Source organism: Palaemon carinicauda, chromosome 21, assembly GCF_036898095.1.
Source record: "Palaemon carinicauda isolate YSFRI2023 chromosome 21, ASM3689809v2, whole genome shotgun sequence".
Taxonomy (NCBI): domain Eukaryota; kingdom Metazoa; phylum Arthropoda; class Malacostraca; order Decapoda; family Palaemonidae; genus Palaemon; species Palaemon carinicauda.
This window is the reverse complement of record NC_090745.1, coordinates 56,586,451-56,604,019: the sequence shown is the minus strand read 5'-3', so window position 1 is coordinate 56,604,019 and position 17,569 is coordinate 56,586,451. Positions and strand designations below refer to the sequence as shown.

The 17,569-nt window shown below is 33.8% G+C and overlaps 1 protein-coding gene across 2 annotated transcripts in view; it reads right to left on the bottom strand.

Annotated features, from left to right (window-relative positions):
* LOC137615282 (rho guanine nucleotide exchange factor 10) overlaps positions 1-17,569 on the bottom strand; it is a 737,263-nt gene that overhangs the window by 639,340 nt on the left and 80,354 nt on the right. For both annotated transcript variants that reach the window (XM_068345015.1, XM_068345016.1), the window contains exon 2: positions 211-1,490. In XM_068345015.1, the coding sequence (XP_068201116.1) occupies positions 211-1,468 (1,258 nt within the window). In that variant the 5' untranslated portion in view covers positions 1,469-1,490. The remainder of the gene's footprint in view (positions 1-210; positions 1,491-17,569) is intronic.

Here is a 17,569-nt window from a genome sequence, read left to right as displayed (position 1 = left end):
AAGTTGCATTCTGAACATTCATTTCACGAAACAGTCAATATACAGAAACACTGATGAAAATAATTTCTTTGATAACGAAATAAGCTTTGAGTTAAAAACAATTATAGAAAAAGTACTTTAAATGTGTGTAGAAATACTTTCTTATTCATGAATATTAAATTATGAACAGACATTTCCTAATATATACCAAACAAAAGAATATGAATTTACCTTTCTTTGTAAAGTTAGGAAAGCGCCAACCTCTCTTCTCCATCTTTTCTTTGACTCCTCCAAGCTTTTCTTTGAATCTTTGACCACGTCTTCCAGAGGGTCTCCTAACAAACGCATCTTTCAGATCTAACGATTCACATTTTACCAATCTTCCGTGCTTATTTGGCTTACGGGAGTCGGGATCTTGTTTTCTGGGTGTGGATTTCCGATGCAATGATCGGCTGGGGTTAGCAGGATTCTGGATATTTGGTAGCGTGCCATAGCTTGAGGGATTAGGATCGCAAGAAGAATCTGATGCTGAGACTGTCAAGCCAGAATCAGGAGATGCAGTGCCATTATGGGCACTAGGACGGATGAGGGTCTCTACATCCAAATTTAGAGCAGAAAGTACCCGACGGTGACCAGCCTTCACTCGCTCATACTCATCTAGAACTTCATCTACTAATGACCTCCTTGCCCAAGAATGGGTAGGCCTATTCCAGTTTTCTGGTATCTCTTCATATATGTTATCAGAAGCTACAGACCCACCATAACTGCCAGAATCTTCTAAGGCAGCCTGAGCTTTAATTACATCAACTGGACAGAGAAATCCTTCTCCAGCATAGGAATAGACGCCCTCCTCCTCCTCGTCTTCTTGACGAAGTTGTCTCTCCATGTGCAACGGGTTTTTTGCTGAGAAAGTTACAGGAACCTCTGGAGATTCTAGATGTCTCATCACAACGAAGCAAGACCCATCTTCGTGTTGGAGGGATGACCCTAGAAGATTATGTGGACAACGTGCCTCAGGAGAATGAGGTCTAAGGAAGCAGGGATCCTCATCCCATCTTACTGCAGGTGGAGGTGGCGGTGGAGGATGATCATGTGCACCAATATGCAGATTATGTTGCTGACTATGAGGGTGGAAGTGTAAACGACGCGGTGGTGGGCGAGGTACTGGAGAGTAGGGAGGGTATGTGTGATGATGATGATGATGATGATGATGGTGGTGGTGATGAAGCTGGCGATTGTTTATTGTTTGTAACGGTTCTGAACTGGGTGGTAAAGAGATGGGTCCTAGGAATGGACTCGTAGTCACCATACCCATTAAGGATGCCTCATCAGGAGGCATGGAGATGGTCCCAGTTGATCTTCTAAAAGCTCCATAATGGTCATGGGTAGGGTGGATGTGAACAGGGTTGGCTAAGCGTTGCCTTATGGGTGGTGTAGCGTATTGTGCTGAATATATGGTGAATTCTGAGGCCACACCCCCCTCCATCATGCTTATCCTTCAAGCATCACATCTGAAAGAAAATTAAATCATAATTATAAATAAAGCATTGGCATTATAAAATGCATTCACTCAAATCATTTGCAAGGTATTTTGAAGGTCTATAACTCGCCCAAAATCCTCCTCTATGAATATTTGTTTGTCCACTACATCCAGTCAATTGTCTCTAAATCTACATGCAATACTACTAATGGTTGAGAGGATATGTACAATACTCAAGGATTTTGTTTAATCTTGTCATGCAGATACATGATTTCAAAATTTTTATGGTTGGACCAACAAAAAAGGGAACCGAAAAAGATTGAAAATAACACATGTAATGTATGATCACATTTTCCTGTCACCAGGTGTTATTTCATTAGTGGAGACGAGACTATTTGAGGTGTCAGTAGAAAACAGATTTTGTCAAGGTCATTCACCAGTAATAAAATCAATTGTACAGCGGAATGATATGTCTTATTTGTTCCTATGTTTCTTTGCAAATGGGAGAAGTCCGAAAATAAAAAAAAAGTCTTTATTGACTAAATGTAATCACCTGGTAGTGTCACAGAGAAAGAGCACATACTGTATCTTCGCCGATATCACTCACAATTGAGCACATTAATTTTGTTTCCACTAATCTGTAAACGGATTTTGGTGAAATGTTCATAGTGCAAGACCTTCCAGGCGATGACCGTTTGTTGTGGATTTTGTCATTATTTTTTTATACCATTTGAAAGGGCTCTCAAAATGTAATCTTTTACCAAGTTTCATCCACATGGTTTGTTCATCTGTTCTGGAGATATTTAGTTTAAATGCGCAACAAATTACGTACAAACCTAAATTAGTAAATTACTCAAATAACTTCAAATACAACAATAACGGGGTGGCAAATGGGAACACTAGTTTCAGATTCAGAAACGGACTTGAAATAAAAAAAAAATTCTTCCATTCAACCCATACTTCGGTCAATCTAAAGGTCTACGGGTTCTAATAAATTTCACAGGTATTATGCACATGTAGGATACGGTAATAGCTACAAAGCAAAGCCATATCCATAAGAATTATAAAAGTAATAATGAATAAAAGAACAATTTCAGAAACATAGATCACTAAAATCAAATTGGCCGTTAACCAAACCCTAATTAGCCGAGTGTCGAGGAATTCCAAGTGTCCAGAATCTTCCAAAAATTATAGACGAAATTCGTTTTCATTCTTGACCATTTATAGGAAACTTACTTTTTTTTTTTTTTTTTTTTTTTTTTTTTTTGGAGACAGCGACTGTCTGTTGTGATAAGATAGACTTTTAGTCCCCTATAAGGGCTGAGATGATATTCAGGAATTGAGAGAAACTGTATTCCAGGGTTAAAGAGACCTAACTATATTAGGTCTACTACTTTTCCTTATTTTCAACGATTATATGATTTGAAATGCTTTCGTTATCGAAGTTATGGGGCATACTGGAATGCTAGCTCAGTTCATACAGTCATATAATCATATTGTGGCTCAAGTAAAACGGTTTAGGTATCCGTTTCTTTATGCTCATATTTACTCGTTTACATTTTCCTACTTTTACTTTTCATTCATTATAACAACATTTTCCTAGACTTCTTTTTGATATTTCTGATTGTTTTTCTTTATCCATATAGGCAGCCTATAAGATAATAATAATAATAATAATAATAATAATAATAATAATAATAATAATAATAATAATAATAATAATAATAATAATAATAACAATAATAATAATAATAATAATAGATTCAGGAATAGATTAAACCCGTCTCTGCTATCGCGATGACATTCTACAATTCGGTACTTATAGTATACTATGGTATTGCACTTGAATGAAATCATTACAGCATAATAACTTATCAAAAAATTATGTCATATATCAAAATTATTTTTTTCTAACTCGAAATAATTTGAAAAACATTCCGAAGTCCAGATACCTTTAACTATCATTTTTTTCTGATATTTAAGATCTTGAGCAAGAGATGCTAAAAACTGAGTTTTACATTGATCACTGTATATGTGCCCCTGAAAAATATGAAAAGTAGAAAAAGGCAATTTTCAACCAAAAATACAACGAAAAATAATCTCGACCTCTGTAATGACTTTTGACTCTTAATAGAGGTCAAAATACAAAATAATAGCGTAAAAGTATTACCAACCCCAAAGGTACCTAACTAGCAAGTTTTAATAAAGGCAGACGAAATTAAAACAGGTCAAGGTCGTAATATTTGGAAAATGTTTTCGCCAAATTCCAACTCATCAAAATCAGAATAAAATAGAAGGGTGAACAATTCCATTACCAATACAAATTGACAGGAATATGAATATTCTAAAAAATTAGAACCAATCCCAAACCTATCAAATTTAATCAAAACTAGAGAAAAATAAAATGTTCACCTATAAGCTGATCATTGAAGTGTAAAAACCTGACAATACCAGACAAGCGGATAAACCCTGTACATTCATCGAGGTAAATAGCTAACTAGTTTGATGAAAATAAAGGAGGTATGAAAAATTTCCCTTTAGATTAACATGTGACCTTATAAAGTAGGTCATCGTAAAACATGCTCAAAATAACATTCGTCTTATAAAGATCAGAGATCTTAGTTACTGGTTATAACATATTCTGAGATAAAGAGGAAAGAAACAAGTTTTGACGCTTAAGTCTGCTCATGACCTTAAACATAGCCTACTAAAGGCCAAAATATTTGGGAAAATTTTATCCTATCCATGCTTATTTTTTAAACTAGGGCGAAAACTTTCCTGGTCCGTGATAGGCTCTTTTTATTTTCTTGGCAGTTTCAAAAGAAATGCCCCACAGGAGGATTAATTACTATCCTCTAATCATTAGTGCACTTAAATTGTCGTTCCATGCTTTTCTTTACATCTTGAACGATATTTTCCTATGTCTGTGATATGCTTGTATTTTCTTCGCAGTTTCAAAAGAAAGGCTTTATAGGTTATATGCATCATAACTACAATAGCCTCCAACAATTAAGTAAGTTTATATCGGTCGATAATTCATTCTTTGTATGCAAGAAATTATATTCAGAAAGATTCAATTGACAATTAATCAAGCATGGTAAGAACATATTATATGGCTATGGTGAAAGCTATACTGTAATACAAATCTTAGATATTTCTTTCACAGTCTAAACAATGTCTCAAATAGTAAAGTGCTTCTGCATTTTAGCTTTATATCTTTTAATTACCCACACCCAAATATTCACTTTATATATACAACAACAACAAAAAACTACATATTTTTCCAAGGAGGCCGACGACTGACATGAAAATTTTATCGATTATTTTCTTTTTCATTTAGTTCTACACATCAAGAGTTTATTTAAAATTTCAATATGGCTTCTTTCTTTTAAGATGACCGCATTTTCGATTAAAAAGTTACTTTAAATAATGTTGTCTGATTTATGTGATAAGAATATTATTTTATGCCTCATAAAATGTGGAAAATAATTCCAGAATTGAAAAGAACATAAGCTATTACATCGATGATGATGCAGTACTCTGTCTTATATAGCAATACACGTGTCAACCAAACACCCTTCGGTATAGGGGTAGTAGTGTTCGGCAGACAGCCACATACTTGAGAGCTACCCTATGAGTACTAAATGTCACACGGTACAAAAAGACTGGTCATATAGTAATCAATGTTAGCTAGTTGAGCGTGTCTAAGAGTGTAAGAAAATACATTATAGTTCAGCCTTCAAGTGCACAATACTTTTGAGCGTGATAAGACTAAAACTACAATGTTACTATTATTATTATTATTATTATTATTATTATTATTGGAAAAGCAGAATGCTAAAATGCCCAAGGGCTACAACAGGGAAAATAGCCCAGTGAGGAAAGGAAACAAGGAAATAAACAAACTACATGAGAAGTAATGAATAGCTTAAGTAAAATATTCTAAGATAGAATCGTGTGCCCAAGTGTATCCTCAAGCAAGAGAACTCTAACCCTAGACAGTGGAAGACCATGGTACAGAGGCTATGGCACTACCCAAAACTAGAAAGCAATGGTTTGATTTTGGAGTTTTCTTCTCTTAGAAGAGTTGCTTACCACAGCTAAAGAGTCTCTTCTACCCCTACCAAGAGGAAAGAAGCCAGTGAACAATTACAGTGCAGTGGTTAACTCATTCTTGTTCGGTAATCTCAGTGTTGTCAGGTGTATGAGGACAAAGGAGAATGGGGAAAGAAATGGCCAGACTATTCGGTGTATGTGTAGGCAAAGTTAAAAATGAGTCGTAACCAAAGAGAGGGATCCATTGTAGTACTGTCTGTCCAGTCAAAGGACCCAATAAGTCTCTAGCGGTAGTATCTCAACGGATGGTTGGTGCCATAGCATATTATAATTTGACGGCAAAAATTTCGATACTACAACTGAACTGACTGATTGTTCTTGTACAGGAAAGTTAAGCCAGGGATAAGAGTTTCTAGTTATGTGATTGCTGTATGGACCGCATTTGATCAATATGGCATTGAGCAAATAACCGAGCAAGATATAATGACTCAGTCGAGAGTCTAATTCAATACCATATACTAAAATACATACTCGAAAGTGATGAAAGTGCAAGGCCTCAGCCTTAAATGTTTGGAGTGGGAGGAAATCCAGCACCGAGGTGCAACTAGGGAAAACCTTGCAGTTGAACGATTCAGTAAAAGCTAAAATGGGTTGGACAGCAGGATGGAAATTCAAGTAAAAAACAATTGAATAACTATATACTATTTTCGACAGCGTACAGCGATAACATAAATAAAAAAAGAAACTCATTAATTTACATAATAGCTATGGTCGAAATGCGAGAAAAATTTACTAACATTTAACTCTAGAAATGATCTTATAATACTGCTAAATCTTGTAAGACTAGATTGATTTAGAAATATAGAAAGGACACTGGAAAGAAACAAGTTTTTGTTCAGCAACACCAAACGTATAAAAAAATGTGAGAGTAATTACTGTTGCTAATAATAATAAAGAAAATAATACCTCAACCATTGTACAGCAAGCATTCAATATTTTCTTAGAAAGAAAGGGTTAGATGTCTGCATTAAGAAAAACAACAACAATGACATCTAATGAAAGACTTGACGAATGTTGCATGATTATTTTAACAAAATATCTTAGCAAAGCTTATTGCCGGGAATTCTCTTGCAAATGGGCGGACATACAATGTGTTTGTGACAAAAAGCAAGAGAGCACTTGATTTACAGAGCCCGTTAGAAAAATACTTAAGTTCCTTTCTTTGCAATAGAAGCAAATACAGCGAAGCCATTTTCTTACTAAATCTACTAAAATCCTGTGCAGAGAGATGTTTGATCACATTTCCAGATTCTACAATTTCCAAGAGAAATTTGTTGAATAATCTATTCCGACAAAATTTTTCCAGTTTAGCTGCATTAACATCATATATTTGCCACAGCTACGGCAAGTTTATTTATTATTAAAAGAAGGAGTTTTACCAGCCCAATGAGTCAAGCTTGACTCTCACAGGGCTGGCCCGAAAAAAAATCGGGATATAAAGAATTATAAGATTAAAAAAATTCAAATGATAAGGAAAAAAATAAGTAAACAAAAAATACTTATATATATGTATATATAAGTATATACTTATAATCTTTAAAAATTCTAAATATGGGTGAATAGATGGTTGAATATATATATATATATATATATATATATATATATATATATATATATATATATATATATATATATATATATATATATATATATATATATATATATATATATATATATATATATATATATATATATATATATATATATATATATATATATATATATATATATATATATATATATATATATATGAAATCTGAGTGATAAAAATAATTAACTATATATTAAATCTATGTAATTTAAAATGAACTAGTAAAAAATCTTGGGTAAAAATTTAGATTCTATCAATAATACGTGAATTCCTTAAAAAGGTTAAAATTCTAGGAACAAAAAATTACTTGATTCAGTTAAAATGTCAGAAAAAGTTTTCTGACCAAAACATATCTCTCTCTCTCGCTGAAAAACTTTACAAACCGAAAATATATGTTTAATAGATAAAAAAGTATCACACTCACTGCACATTGGAACAGTGCCGTGAGGTGTACTCATTAAAAATTCAGGGGTCAATCTCGAGTGCCCAATTCGTAATCTGGTTAAAATTGCTTCTGTTCTTTTGTTCTTTTGTGTCGAGGAATCCCAAGGAGCAACCTTCGGTTTAATATGCCTTAATTTATTATTTTCTGGCACATTACTCCAATTATTCTGCCATTTTTCCAATATGAAATGCCTTAACAATGTAATCAAATCTCCAACTGGGAGGTCAATGTTTTGTTGTGGTAATTTAATGGCTTCTTTAGCAGCAGCATCCGCCTTTTCATTACCAACAACTCCAACATGAGCCGGTATCCAGCATAACTCGACACTTACACACTGAGAAGATAATTTACTTATAAGGTCTTTAATTCTTAGGATCAAGTGGTTCCTATGAGTATAGTTTTGAAAAAGAACAACAGAAACCCCTGGGTGTGATGACTCTGGAACTATTTGTTCTACTTATCCGAAGTTGATAGTTTTTGTCAAGATACAGAAGACAACTAAACAATATTCTTGGGCAGGTGCAGTAAGTACTGATATGTGTGGTATATAGTTCATATCAGCTTGACAGTTAGTTACCTTAGGCCGGAATCACATAAAAATCAGGCGACACGAGGCACGGAATCACCCAAATGCGAGACATCTCACACCACATGTTACCCTGTTACATAGGCTCATGCACGTGCTCACGTTTGTCACTTGACACGATAGATTCCGTGGCTGATGTTACATTAGTTTTATTGAGTAAGCAAAGAAATAAAAAGCTGTTGCTGCCACGAATTTAATATAAAAAATCTTCTGCTAACTTATGAAATATAAAGATGAAGAAAATTCTAATAATCTAAAAATGTCATACAAGAATTATGTGGAACTGAAGTCAATAGTGCTTCCTATTGCAATCTCAGGGTTGTAATTGGCGAAAACCAGCATCATCAGAAAATATATTCTTAATCCTCAGTGGAGTTTAAAATAGTAACAACAGCAGAAACATTAGCAAAAATCACAACAACAAAACACACATACACACACACAAAAAAGAAAAACCGAAATAACACTTACAACAGCAGGTTGAAAAAAAAATTACTCTTTTAAACCATATTAGAAATTAAAGCCAGGTTGTAAACGATGTATCTGATATTCTTTTCAAATCAAAATTAAATTCCATTCTTATTTATAGAAATAAAAACATATACGATGGCAGGTTGATCGCAATGTATTTTTCAGAGTAGCCTACAGGCCTATTGAAATTGTATTACTTAAAGAAATGAACAGAAAAAAAAAAAAAAACAGCAGGTTATCCACTGGATTCTTTTAATTATAATGAAATTTTACTATATAAGTAAATGAAAAGTGCTACTAATGAACAGAGTTTTGCCCAACACGCGACACGAAAAGTAAACAGGCTCACTTTTGGTCGACACATGTGGTTCACGCGTCACGCATGTTGCGTCACTTCCTATGTGATTCTGACCTTACGCTACAGTATATAGGTAGAGACCACACGATCATTGTTTTCAAACCACGGACTGTGACATAACATCTGTTCCATGTTTTTTCACTCAAGCCCACTTTAATTTACTTTTTTGTTTGATTATCTATTCATGCATTCTATCAATCAAAAATTATTTGTCAGTTAATTGTTATGGTATTTAGTGAATTTTATAATGTCATTCTATTCCTTCGAAATTTGTCACGTTAGCTCAAGGCTTGTTTTGGCTCATTCCACGGAAATGTGTAAAGGTAATCACGAAGAATACTGTTAATTGGAATTAATTCAGTGTATTGTACGACAGGGAATGAAAGATGTCCCCGCTGCTTGTGGAATCAGAACGGCTGAGCTAGTAATAACATATTTTGATCGTTGAAAGTCATTGAATAGCTGATCCACAGTATAATGACCATAGTTTTTAATATGTCTCAAAAGGAGAATATGATAACATTTTTCCAAGCATTAAATAACATAAGGATAACATTAAACTTTTCTTCACACTGCATTTCATACTGAAACAAACAGCATGACTTTTAGGAGTTCAACAAGTTTCAGAACCAACCACTTCCTGCACATGAATGTTGAAATCCCACACATGCACCAAATAACAATCAGGATATACTTTAAGTTAACATTGCATGTGGAAAAGTCAAAATAAAATATTTCTGCCATGAATGAATTTTCAATGTAGAATTTCCTGCTACCCCATTCAACTAAAGATATTTGAGAACCAAGAAATACAGTACTTGCTTCCATACATAGGCATAGAATAGGACAGAAATGACTGAAGGCTAAGCATACTGGGTGACTACTGGAAGTATGGGCCGAAAGCATTTGCAAGTTCTAAAAGGGAAAAATCAATCAGGAGGAGAGTAACAGCCTGGCGAAGTAGGAATCAGAACCAAGATCGCAAAAATCATAGAAATTAATTTCCCCAACTCAAAAAGGAAAGAAGAAACATGTGCTAATTATCAGTAGTTGACTAAATGTGTCTGCAGCAAAGGATGCCCTTCTAAGCGCAAGTGTGACAACCCCAAACTCTGCTGACAATGAACGCAAGATTAATTACGGTAGATTACGAAGAGTAGATTTCCAAATATATTTCATGCGGTTAAGTGATGTAATCGTAAATTATTAAGTCGGAATTATATTTTCATAGCCATATTGAACGAGTGTAAACATGACCTTAAACTTTTGAAATCGGGCGTTTCGATCTAATATTCTGCCAATTATTTAATATTAAGAGCCAGGTGGCAGCCATCTTGAAAAATCCCCCTTCCACTTTGGAGTTTCAGATGGCCGCAACATTTTTCTTTTAAAGTGACTGAGCGATTCTCAAAAACCTTTTTCTGCTTGCATTACCTTTTCGATAATTACATCAATTATCCGTCCCACTCTGCAGTCATTTATGGCTTGCCAAACGAGCATACCCAATTCATCAACTATAAAACAGACGTGTAACAAATAATGAACAAATTTACAAAGAAGACCCAGCAAGAAAAATGACCAGCAAGGAAAAGATGTGGGATCGTAAATAAGCGGTCGTTCTTCAACCAACGACCATGATCTATAACCACTTTGAATTCCACAGAATACGACCAAACACATTTGTCTAAAAGAAAACTTGAACAATGACACAGTACATAAACCAAAGTCTAGAATGAAATCAAAACAGAGAGAGAGAGAGAGAGAGAGAGAGAGAGAGAGAGAGAGAGAGAGAGAGAGAGAGAGAGAGAGAGAAACTGATGTATTTATGTACGAGCACGAGTAATGAATGATATTTATTGAGTCGAAAGAAATATTTCTTTTACCTAAAGAGAACGAAAAGGTTAGATTTTTCTTGATTATTTATGGGTGGGTGGGTTTTGTTTTGTCTTTACAAACGCTAAACCTGTCATATTAAAATTACTACTAGATTTTACAAGGGATAATCCTTGTAAATTATGATTAAACGGACAACAATATTTAGAGTAAAATGAGAAAAGAATATCTACCAGTATTAAGCAAAAGTATTACCTCAGGGACACGACACCAGAGAACCACAGAAAAGCCCATGGGTTAGATTTACATCGAGGCCTCTTCATCTTTATTTCCTTTATAAATCAAAGGATGTAGAAACTTACGCAAAAAGAAATAGGGTTCTATAGCACCTAAGTTTGTCATTCCTAAACACCTTCGAACCTGATCACAGATAATTCGAAATAATGTCTGCTGTATACCCTCATAAATTGTTTCTATTTGCCAGTTCACCCTTCCAAATAAAGAGAGAGAGAGAGAGAGAGAGAGAGAGAGAGAGAGAGAGAGAGAGAGAGAGAGAGAGAGAGAGAGAGAGAGAGAGAGGGGGGAAACGGTAAGAGAATATATATCATATGCATCTTAACAATTCTAAAAGTCTAAAAAGACAAGTATAACCCTTGAAATATTAGATTTAACACCGTAAAATAAGAAAACCCAATAGCGTAATTATCTCCCTGATGATGAGGATAATTTGCACACACACACACACACACACACACACATATATATATATATATATATATATATATATATATATATATATATATATATATATGTATGTATATATATATATATATATATATATATATATATATATATATATATATGTATATGTGTGTGTGTGTGTGTGTGTGTGTGTGTTACTGTTAAAGTCTATAATCCGGTAATGCATGAAATAATTTGTGATTTCATGAAATAGCCAAAATTGTTAGTTAAAGTGTATAATATAATAACATCATATAGTTTAAATAGCTATTTCATGAAATCCCAGACATGGATCAGGCAGAAAATATAAACTGTTCATTAGTAATGGTATGCTTATCTCCCTGATCTCTGGCAACAAGTGGAAGTCATAGCCTTTCAATTATCCAGAAGTCTTAGTTTCAATCCTGCTGCTTATCTTCTCTGGTACAGTTATTCAGAGCAACTATTATTCTTGTTTTATTACTTCAACTTATTTCATTTAAAAATGGAAGGTAATAGTGCAAATTTCAAAGGAAAACTGAACGAGTTACCGGTTGTTGCCAACAGTACTTTAGGGCCTAAACATAAATATGAAGCCCTTGTTGGAAAAAAAGATGCAATCAGATTTTTGGTTATTAAAACGCTACAATGTTCTTCAAGTCCAAGGGATTGACAAGTTAATTTTTACTTTGTGCAGCAATGAGGATGCCATTAGATATCATGTGTGACTGAGGATAAATTATTGGACATGGAAGTCGGGATAGTATGCTTTATGAGGTAAACAAAAGTTATAAAATTGTAACACAACAACAAATCTCTTTATTATTGCAGTGTTGTGAAACATGTATAATAAGTGATATTTAAAAAGGAATAACTATTAATCCCAATGGCATTGACGCATTATAGCAGTAGATGCCAGTTAGACTTGATCGACCTGTGGTCCCAACCTGATGGTAAATACAAATTTATTTTTGTCCACCGGGACCATTTAATGAAGTTCATTACCTTACGGCCTTTAACATGTAAAAGACTGATGAAGTTGCTTGTAATTTATTACTTTTGGGGCACCATGTGTGTTACAGTGATAGTGGGCGCAAGTTTTTCAATTCAGTTATTAAAAACTTAAAACTGGTAAGGCCGGAATTGCATATTGTTCACGGTAAACACCAACATAGCAAAAGACAAGGAAGCGTAAAGCGGGCTAGACGTTGAAAAAATGCTATGTACTTGGATGAGTGACAATTTAACTATCAAATAGAGTGAAGGTCTGCATGTTTTAAAACAGTTGTATGTTCGATCACAATATTCCTGATTACACCTCAGGATATTCCACCCTAAACAATTTCTCTGCAAAGTGTGGCCACGTAACAAGCACTTGGGCATGGACAAGGTTTCGTTCCCTGCCACTGCACTTTAAAGTGCCAAACAAAAAGGTGTTTCTGCTTCAAGAAAAGGATCTTGTGCAACTGTAAAAATCACGAACGTCGTCCTTGCTGCAATAAGTGAGAGTTATTATATTTTATATTATTGACGAAAATTCAATAAAATAATGATTAATGGTATAATAAAGTCATTTTTATATAGTTTACCTGATTAGCGTTAGTTAATCCTTAGTTATTTCATGAAGTACTTAGTTAATTTATATAAAAAAATGTCTTACATATATATATATATATATATATATATATATATATATATATATATATATATATATATATATATATATATATATATATATATATATATATATATACTTTAACTAAAACACTCCGTTATTTCATGAAATCAGTAGTTATTTCGTGCAGTAACTGAATTATAGACTTTAACGGTGACATATATATAAAGAACAAAGGAAATTAAGGAATGTTATGGATAGCAATGGACTATCTAACGTAAGATATCTGATTGCCAATGGCCCAAGAAAAGAGCTGTAAGCAATTGGTCCCGGCACTTGCCCACCAATAATATATAATATTGCAGAGTGCTAAAAGGAAAATAAAAATTATGCGGCGAGATAAACCTCAAAACAGCATTTAGCTCCATGACTTTCTTTCCCTTTCTAGAAATATACCTTTGTACCATAACACTCAAAATTTGAAATAAATGACTTGAATTCATGGGTTAAGGTGGCCGTAGCTTTTACCTGAGAGAGAGAGAGAGAGAGAGAGAGAGAGAGAGAGAGAGAGAGAGATCACAACGGCAACAATACAATACAAACCGAAAGTGTCATTCAGTATCTGATCTCTGAACAACGAAAGGAATGCAATGAGATTTTTGCAACAATCGTCTCCCCTGGGATTCTACGTTCACTTTTCAAGACAAGCTTACAATTCATGTGTACAAACACACACGAATGTATATATATATATATATATATATATATATATATATATATATATATATATATATATATATATATATATATATATATATATATATATATATGTATATATATATACATATATATATATATATGTATATATATATATATATATATATATATATATATATATATATATATATATATATATATATATATATATATATATAATCACATGTTCCTATCAACTTAAAAAATGTCTTTTAATCGCTGAATCAAGGATGAACAACCGACGCAATGGATTTCCACGAAGTGTGTCGCTTCATATATTTGTACTGAGAGTTAAATAACAAAGCGCCTTATGCACACTATGTCATTCATCGTTTCTTGCACATACCCTCTGGCTACCAAAACATCAAGGCCCTTCTGATTAAATATCACTTCCGGTTCATTCCTCGTTCGCAACACCCATCAGTTATACACTGTCTTTAATTTATAAGCAATATTCTCCGTTCACTTCAACACTCCCTTCATATATTTACACCTTGGCTTCCATAAACGTCCTTCCTTTCCTCTCAGTAAACCCTGATACTTTCCTTGCATCATCTATCATGTGATTCACCAATTCTCCCATATTACTATCATTTAATGTATTATTTCCGGAATCAACAGTTCCCATTTTTACCCTTATCTTTCTGTTTTCAATTTACCATTTTCCATCCACTTTCTATTTTCTCTTTTCACTAAGCCTTCTAAGCTTTTATTGTTCTCTTTAGTTTTTCACTATCCCTATTCTTACGAAGCTGGTTTAGTGTCGAGTAAAAACTTTTTTATTAATAATTCTATTTATATTTTATATTGTTTTAATTTGTGCATTGAAGAGATGACACCCAGCCCGTAAAATGAGATCCTCTCCTGTAGATATAAGTATTTTATGTAAATTACATAAGACCTTCGTCGTTAATTTTCTTTTTATTCTTCATTGAAGTTGATATTTGTAAATTTACGTTATTTTTTAAGAGTTAACTTTTTATTTCACGTCCGTTTGTTACAAGTCTTACAAAATCTATTTGAGAGTGTTGTGGGATTTGTATGAGATAGGAACCAGGGCTTAGGTAATGTTCTTTTAGATTTTATGAAGCATTGTGTAACTTTTGATAGAGAATATTCAGTAACATGTTCTTTGGAAAATTCTCTACCATATGCTTTAGAAACGTCATGAAGGCCTGGTGAGAGGATGTTATCTTTTTTTGATTTTGGGGACAAATGGTGGGCGGAGCTAGCTGCCTGAGAGAGCCATCTGGTGTAGCGTGAGTACAGCGTTTAGGGGAGTAATATTTGGCAACTTTGGCACTTGGCCCAGCCCCCACGCTACCAGACCTCGATCCTGGAACCTTCTGGAATTAACCAAATTTCATATAAAAGGTGACGTCAACCAAGGTTGGGTTAGAGAGATAGAGATAGAGAACTGCAGCCTGAAGACAGCCTCTTCCCCTCTCCCTCTCTCACACTCGCAATCCAGTGTATTGTTGAAAGTGATCTGTGTGTCCTCTCCTAAGTGACTCTGTGCCCTAAGGCAAATCGTGTGTCGAAAAGATACAGTGATTTTGAATTTATTGTATTAGGGTGAGTGTTGGCATTGTATAAGGTTTTTTGGTAATTGGCCCTGTAGGAAGGATAGATTTTGTAACGTGATCTGGTTATTTATTATTCATTAAGTGTTAAACTTGAATATTGTATTATTCAGTTTTAATTTCAAGCTTTTGTTTAATTTACATTGCATTATTTCTTTTCTCATTCTAAGGTTTATTCAGATATAATAGTTCAAGTCAAGTTTTTATATGATTTCAGATCGTAACATTTTTGTCTTAATTCAAGTTTTGTTCAGACTTAACTTTTTCGTGGGAATCATTTTGTTATTGTGTAAATTCTTTCAAAGTATTGTAATTTATATAGAAAATATTTATTTTTGTAAAGAGTGTATCATTCCAATCATCATTATTTCAACCAGATTCTGCTCGATTCCTGTTAAGAACCACAGTGAGTAAAGTAAGTTTTAATAATACTTAAGAGTAATTACCCAGTTTAGTTTGGGTGTACTTAAGAGACCTTTGGATATTCAGTGTTTTATATATGGCTGTCTGGGAGTTATTTGACAGTCTCCGAATTCGTGTATTAATGTTTTAAAGTGTAACATTTTAAAAAAGCAAACAAGGTAGTTTGGAATTCGAAAGGTTGATTAATTCGCCAGTCGTAGTATATATGATATTATATGTTTGGTTCCCAGTCATGAGTCATAGTATAATATATTTTCTAGTGCTCAGACCAAGGGAGCCATCCTCATAAAATATATTTTGGGTACTCAGACCACAGGAGCCATTATCATATAATACTATCAATATAATGTCATCTGGAAACATAGACTACACAAAAACCATTATATGAATAATTTTCCTATAACATCACTGCATCTAAATCTGCTATTTTTCTGAGTTTCACATCACAATATTCATTTGCCATGAGGGCATAATGTACCCTTGTCTAGGATCACCCTTTTTTTAGATCATTGAAGGCCACACTCAGATCTCGTTTCTAATGGTTAATTTCTTGCACAATAATTGCTCTATCCAATGATTTTCTGCTCTGCTCTGTTATCTTATTTACTTTTTAAATCATAACCATTCTATATACCTTTCCTGGTGTAGTAAGCAACATTGCATCAATATAATTCTTACAGTTCCTTCTAGAAACTTTACTCCCATCCCAAGAAAATGTTATTACTATTGGAACCTTTTCTTCACCAGGCATACCTAACACATCTAGGCCAGCTACTCAATCACAGGTGTACTCCAACCGAATCTTGGTATCATTCCATGCTTTAATCTCTTAGAAGTTCTCATCATATATTCAATAGCGATTACCTTATTCTTTCTTAAATACATACTAACCCCTCCACTCAAACTTGAAGGCTGAATATTTTCTATCCTCAATTTACAATAAATTTTTAAGATATTTGATATAACAACATAAGACTGCATTTTCTTTCAAGGTTATCTCTCTATTTGCACAATTTATCCTAAAGGTAAATCTTATTACTGAAATTTCTTACAGAGCAAGGAACTAATCTTTCTCTATAAAGCATTTCCTAAGCCTTAGCCGTTTACTTTTACTTACCCCACCATTTCATTACTCACTTCTTCCTTGAATCCCTTACTCATCCTCTTGTATGCTGCTGCTTGATCGTTTTTATTTGAATTTACTTTTTGGACCTTTTAGTTGTGCAAATCCTGCTTCTTTAGTTTGATACCACGAAGCTACTGCGTTGTAATTGTTCAGTGGTTACTTTCCATCTGTTAAGGGTAAAAGGGACTCTTTGGCTATGGTAAGCAGCTCTTTTAGGAGGACACTCCAAAATTAAACCATTGTTCTCATCTTAGGTAGTGCTGTAACCTCTGCACTATGGTCTTCCACTATCTTGGATCAGAGTCCCCTTGCGTGAGGGTTTACTCGGGCACACTATTCTACCTGTTTTCTCTTCCTTTTTTTTTTTTTTTTTTTTTAAATGGTATGTTGGGAGGCTTAATAGATGGGTCATGGAGACCTAGTGGTTTATCAAAAGGCTGCCTTTTACTTATCTATTTCTTTAGCTTCCCCATAAGTATTAAATTCC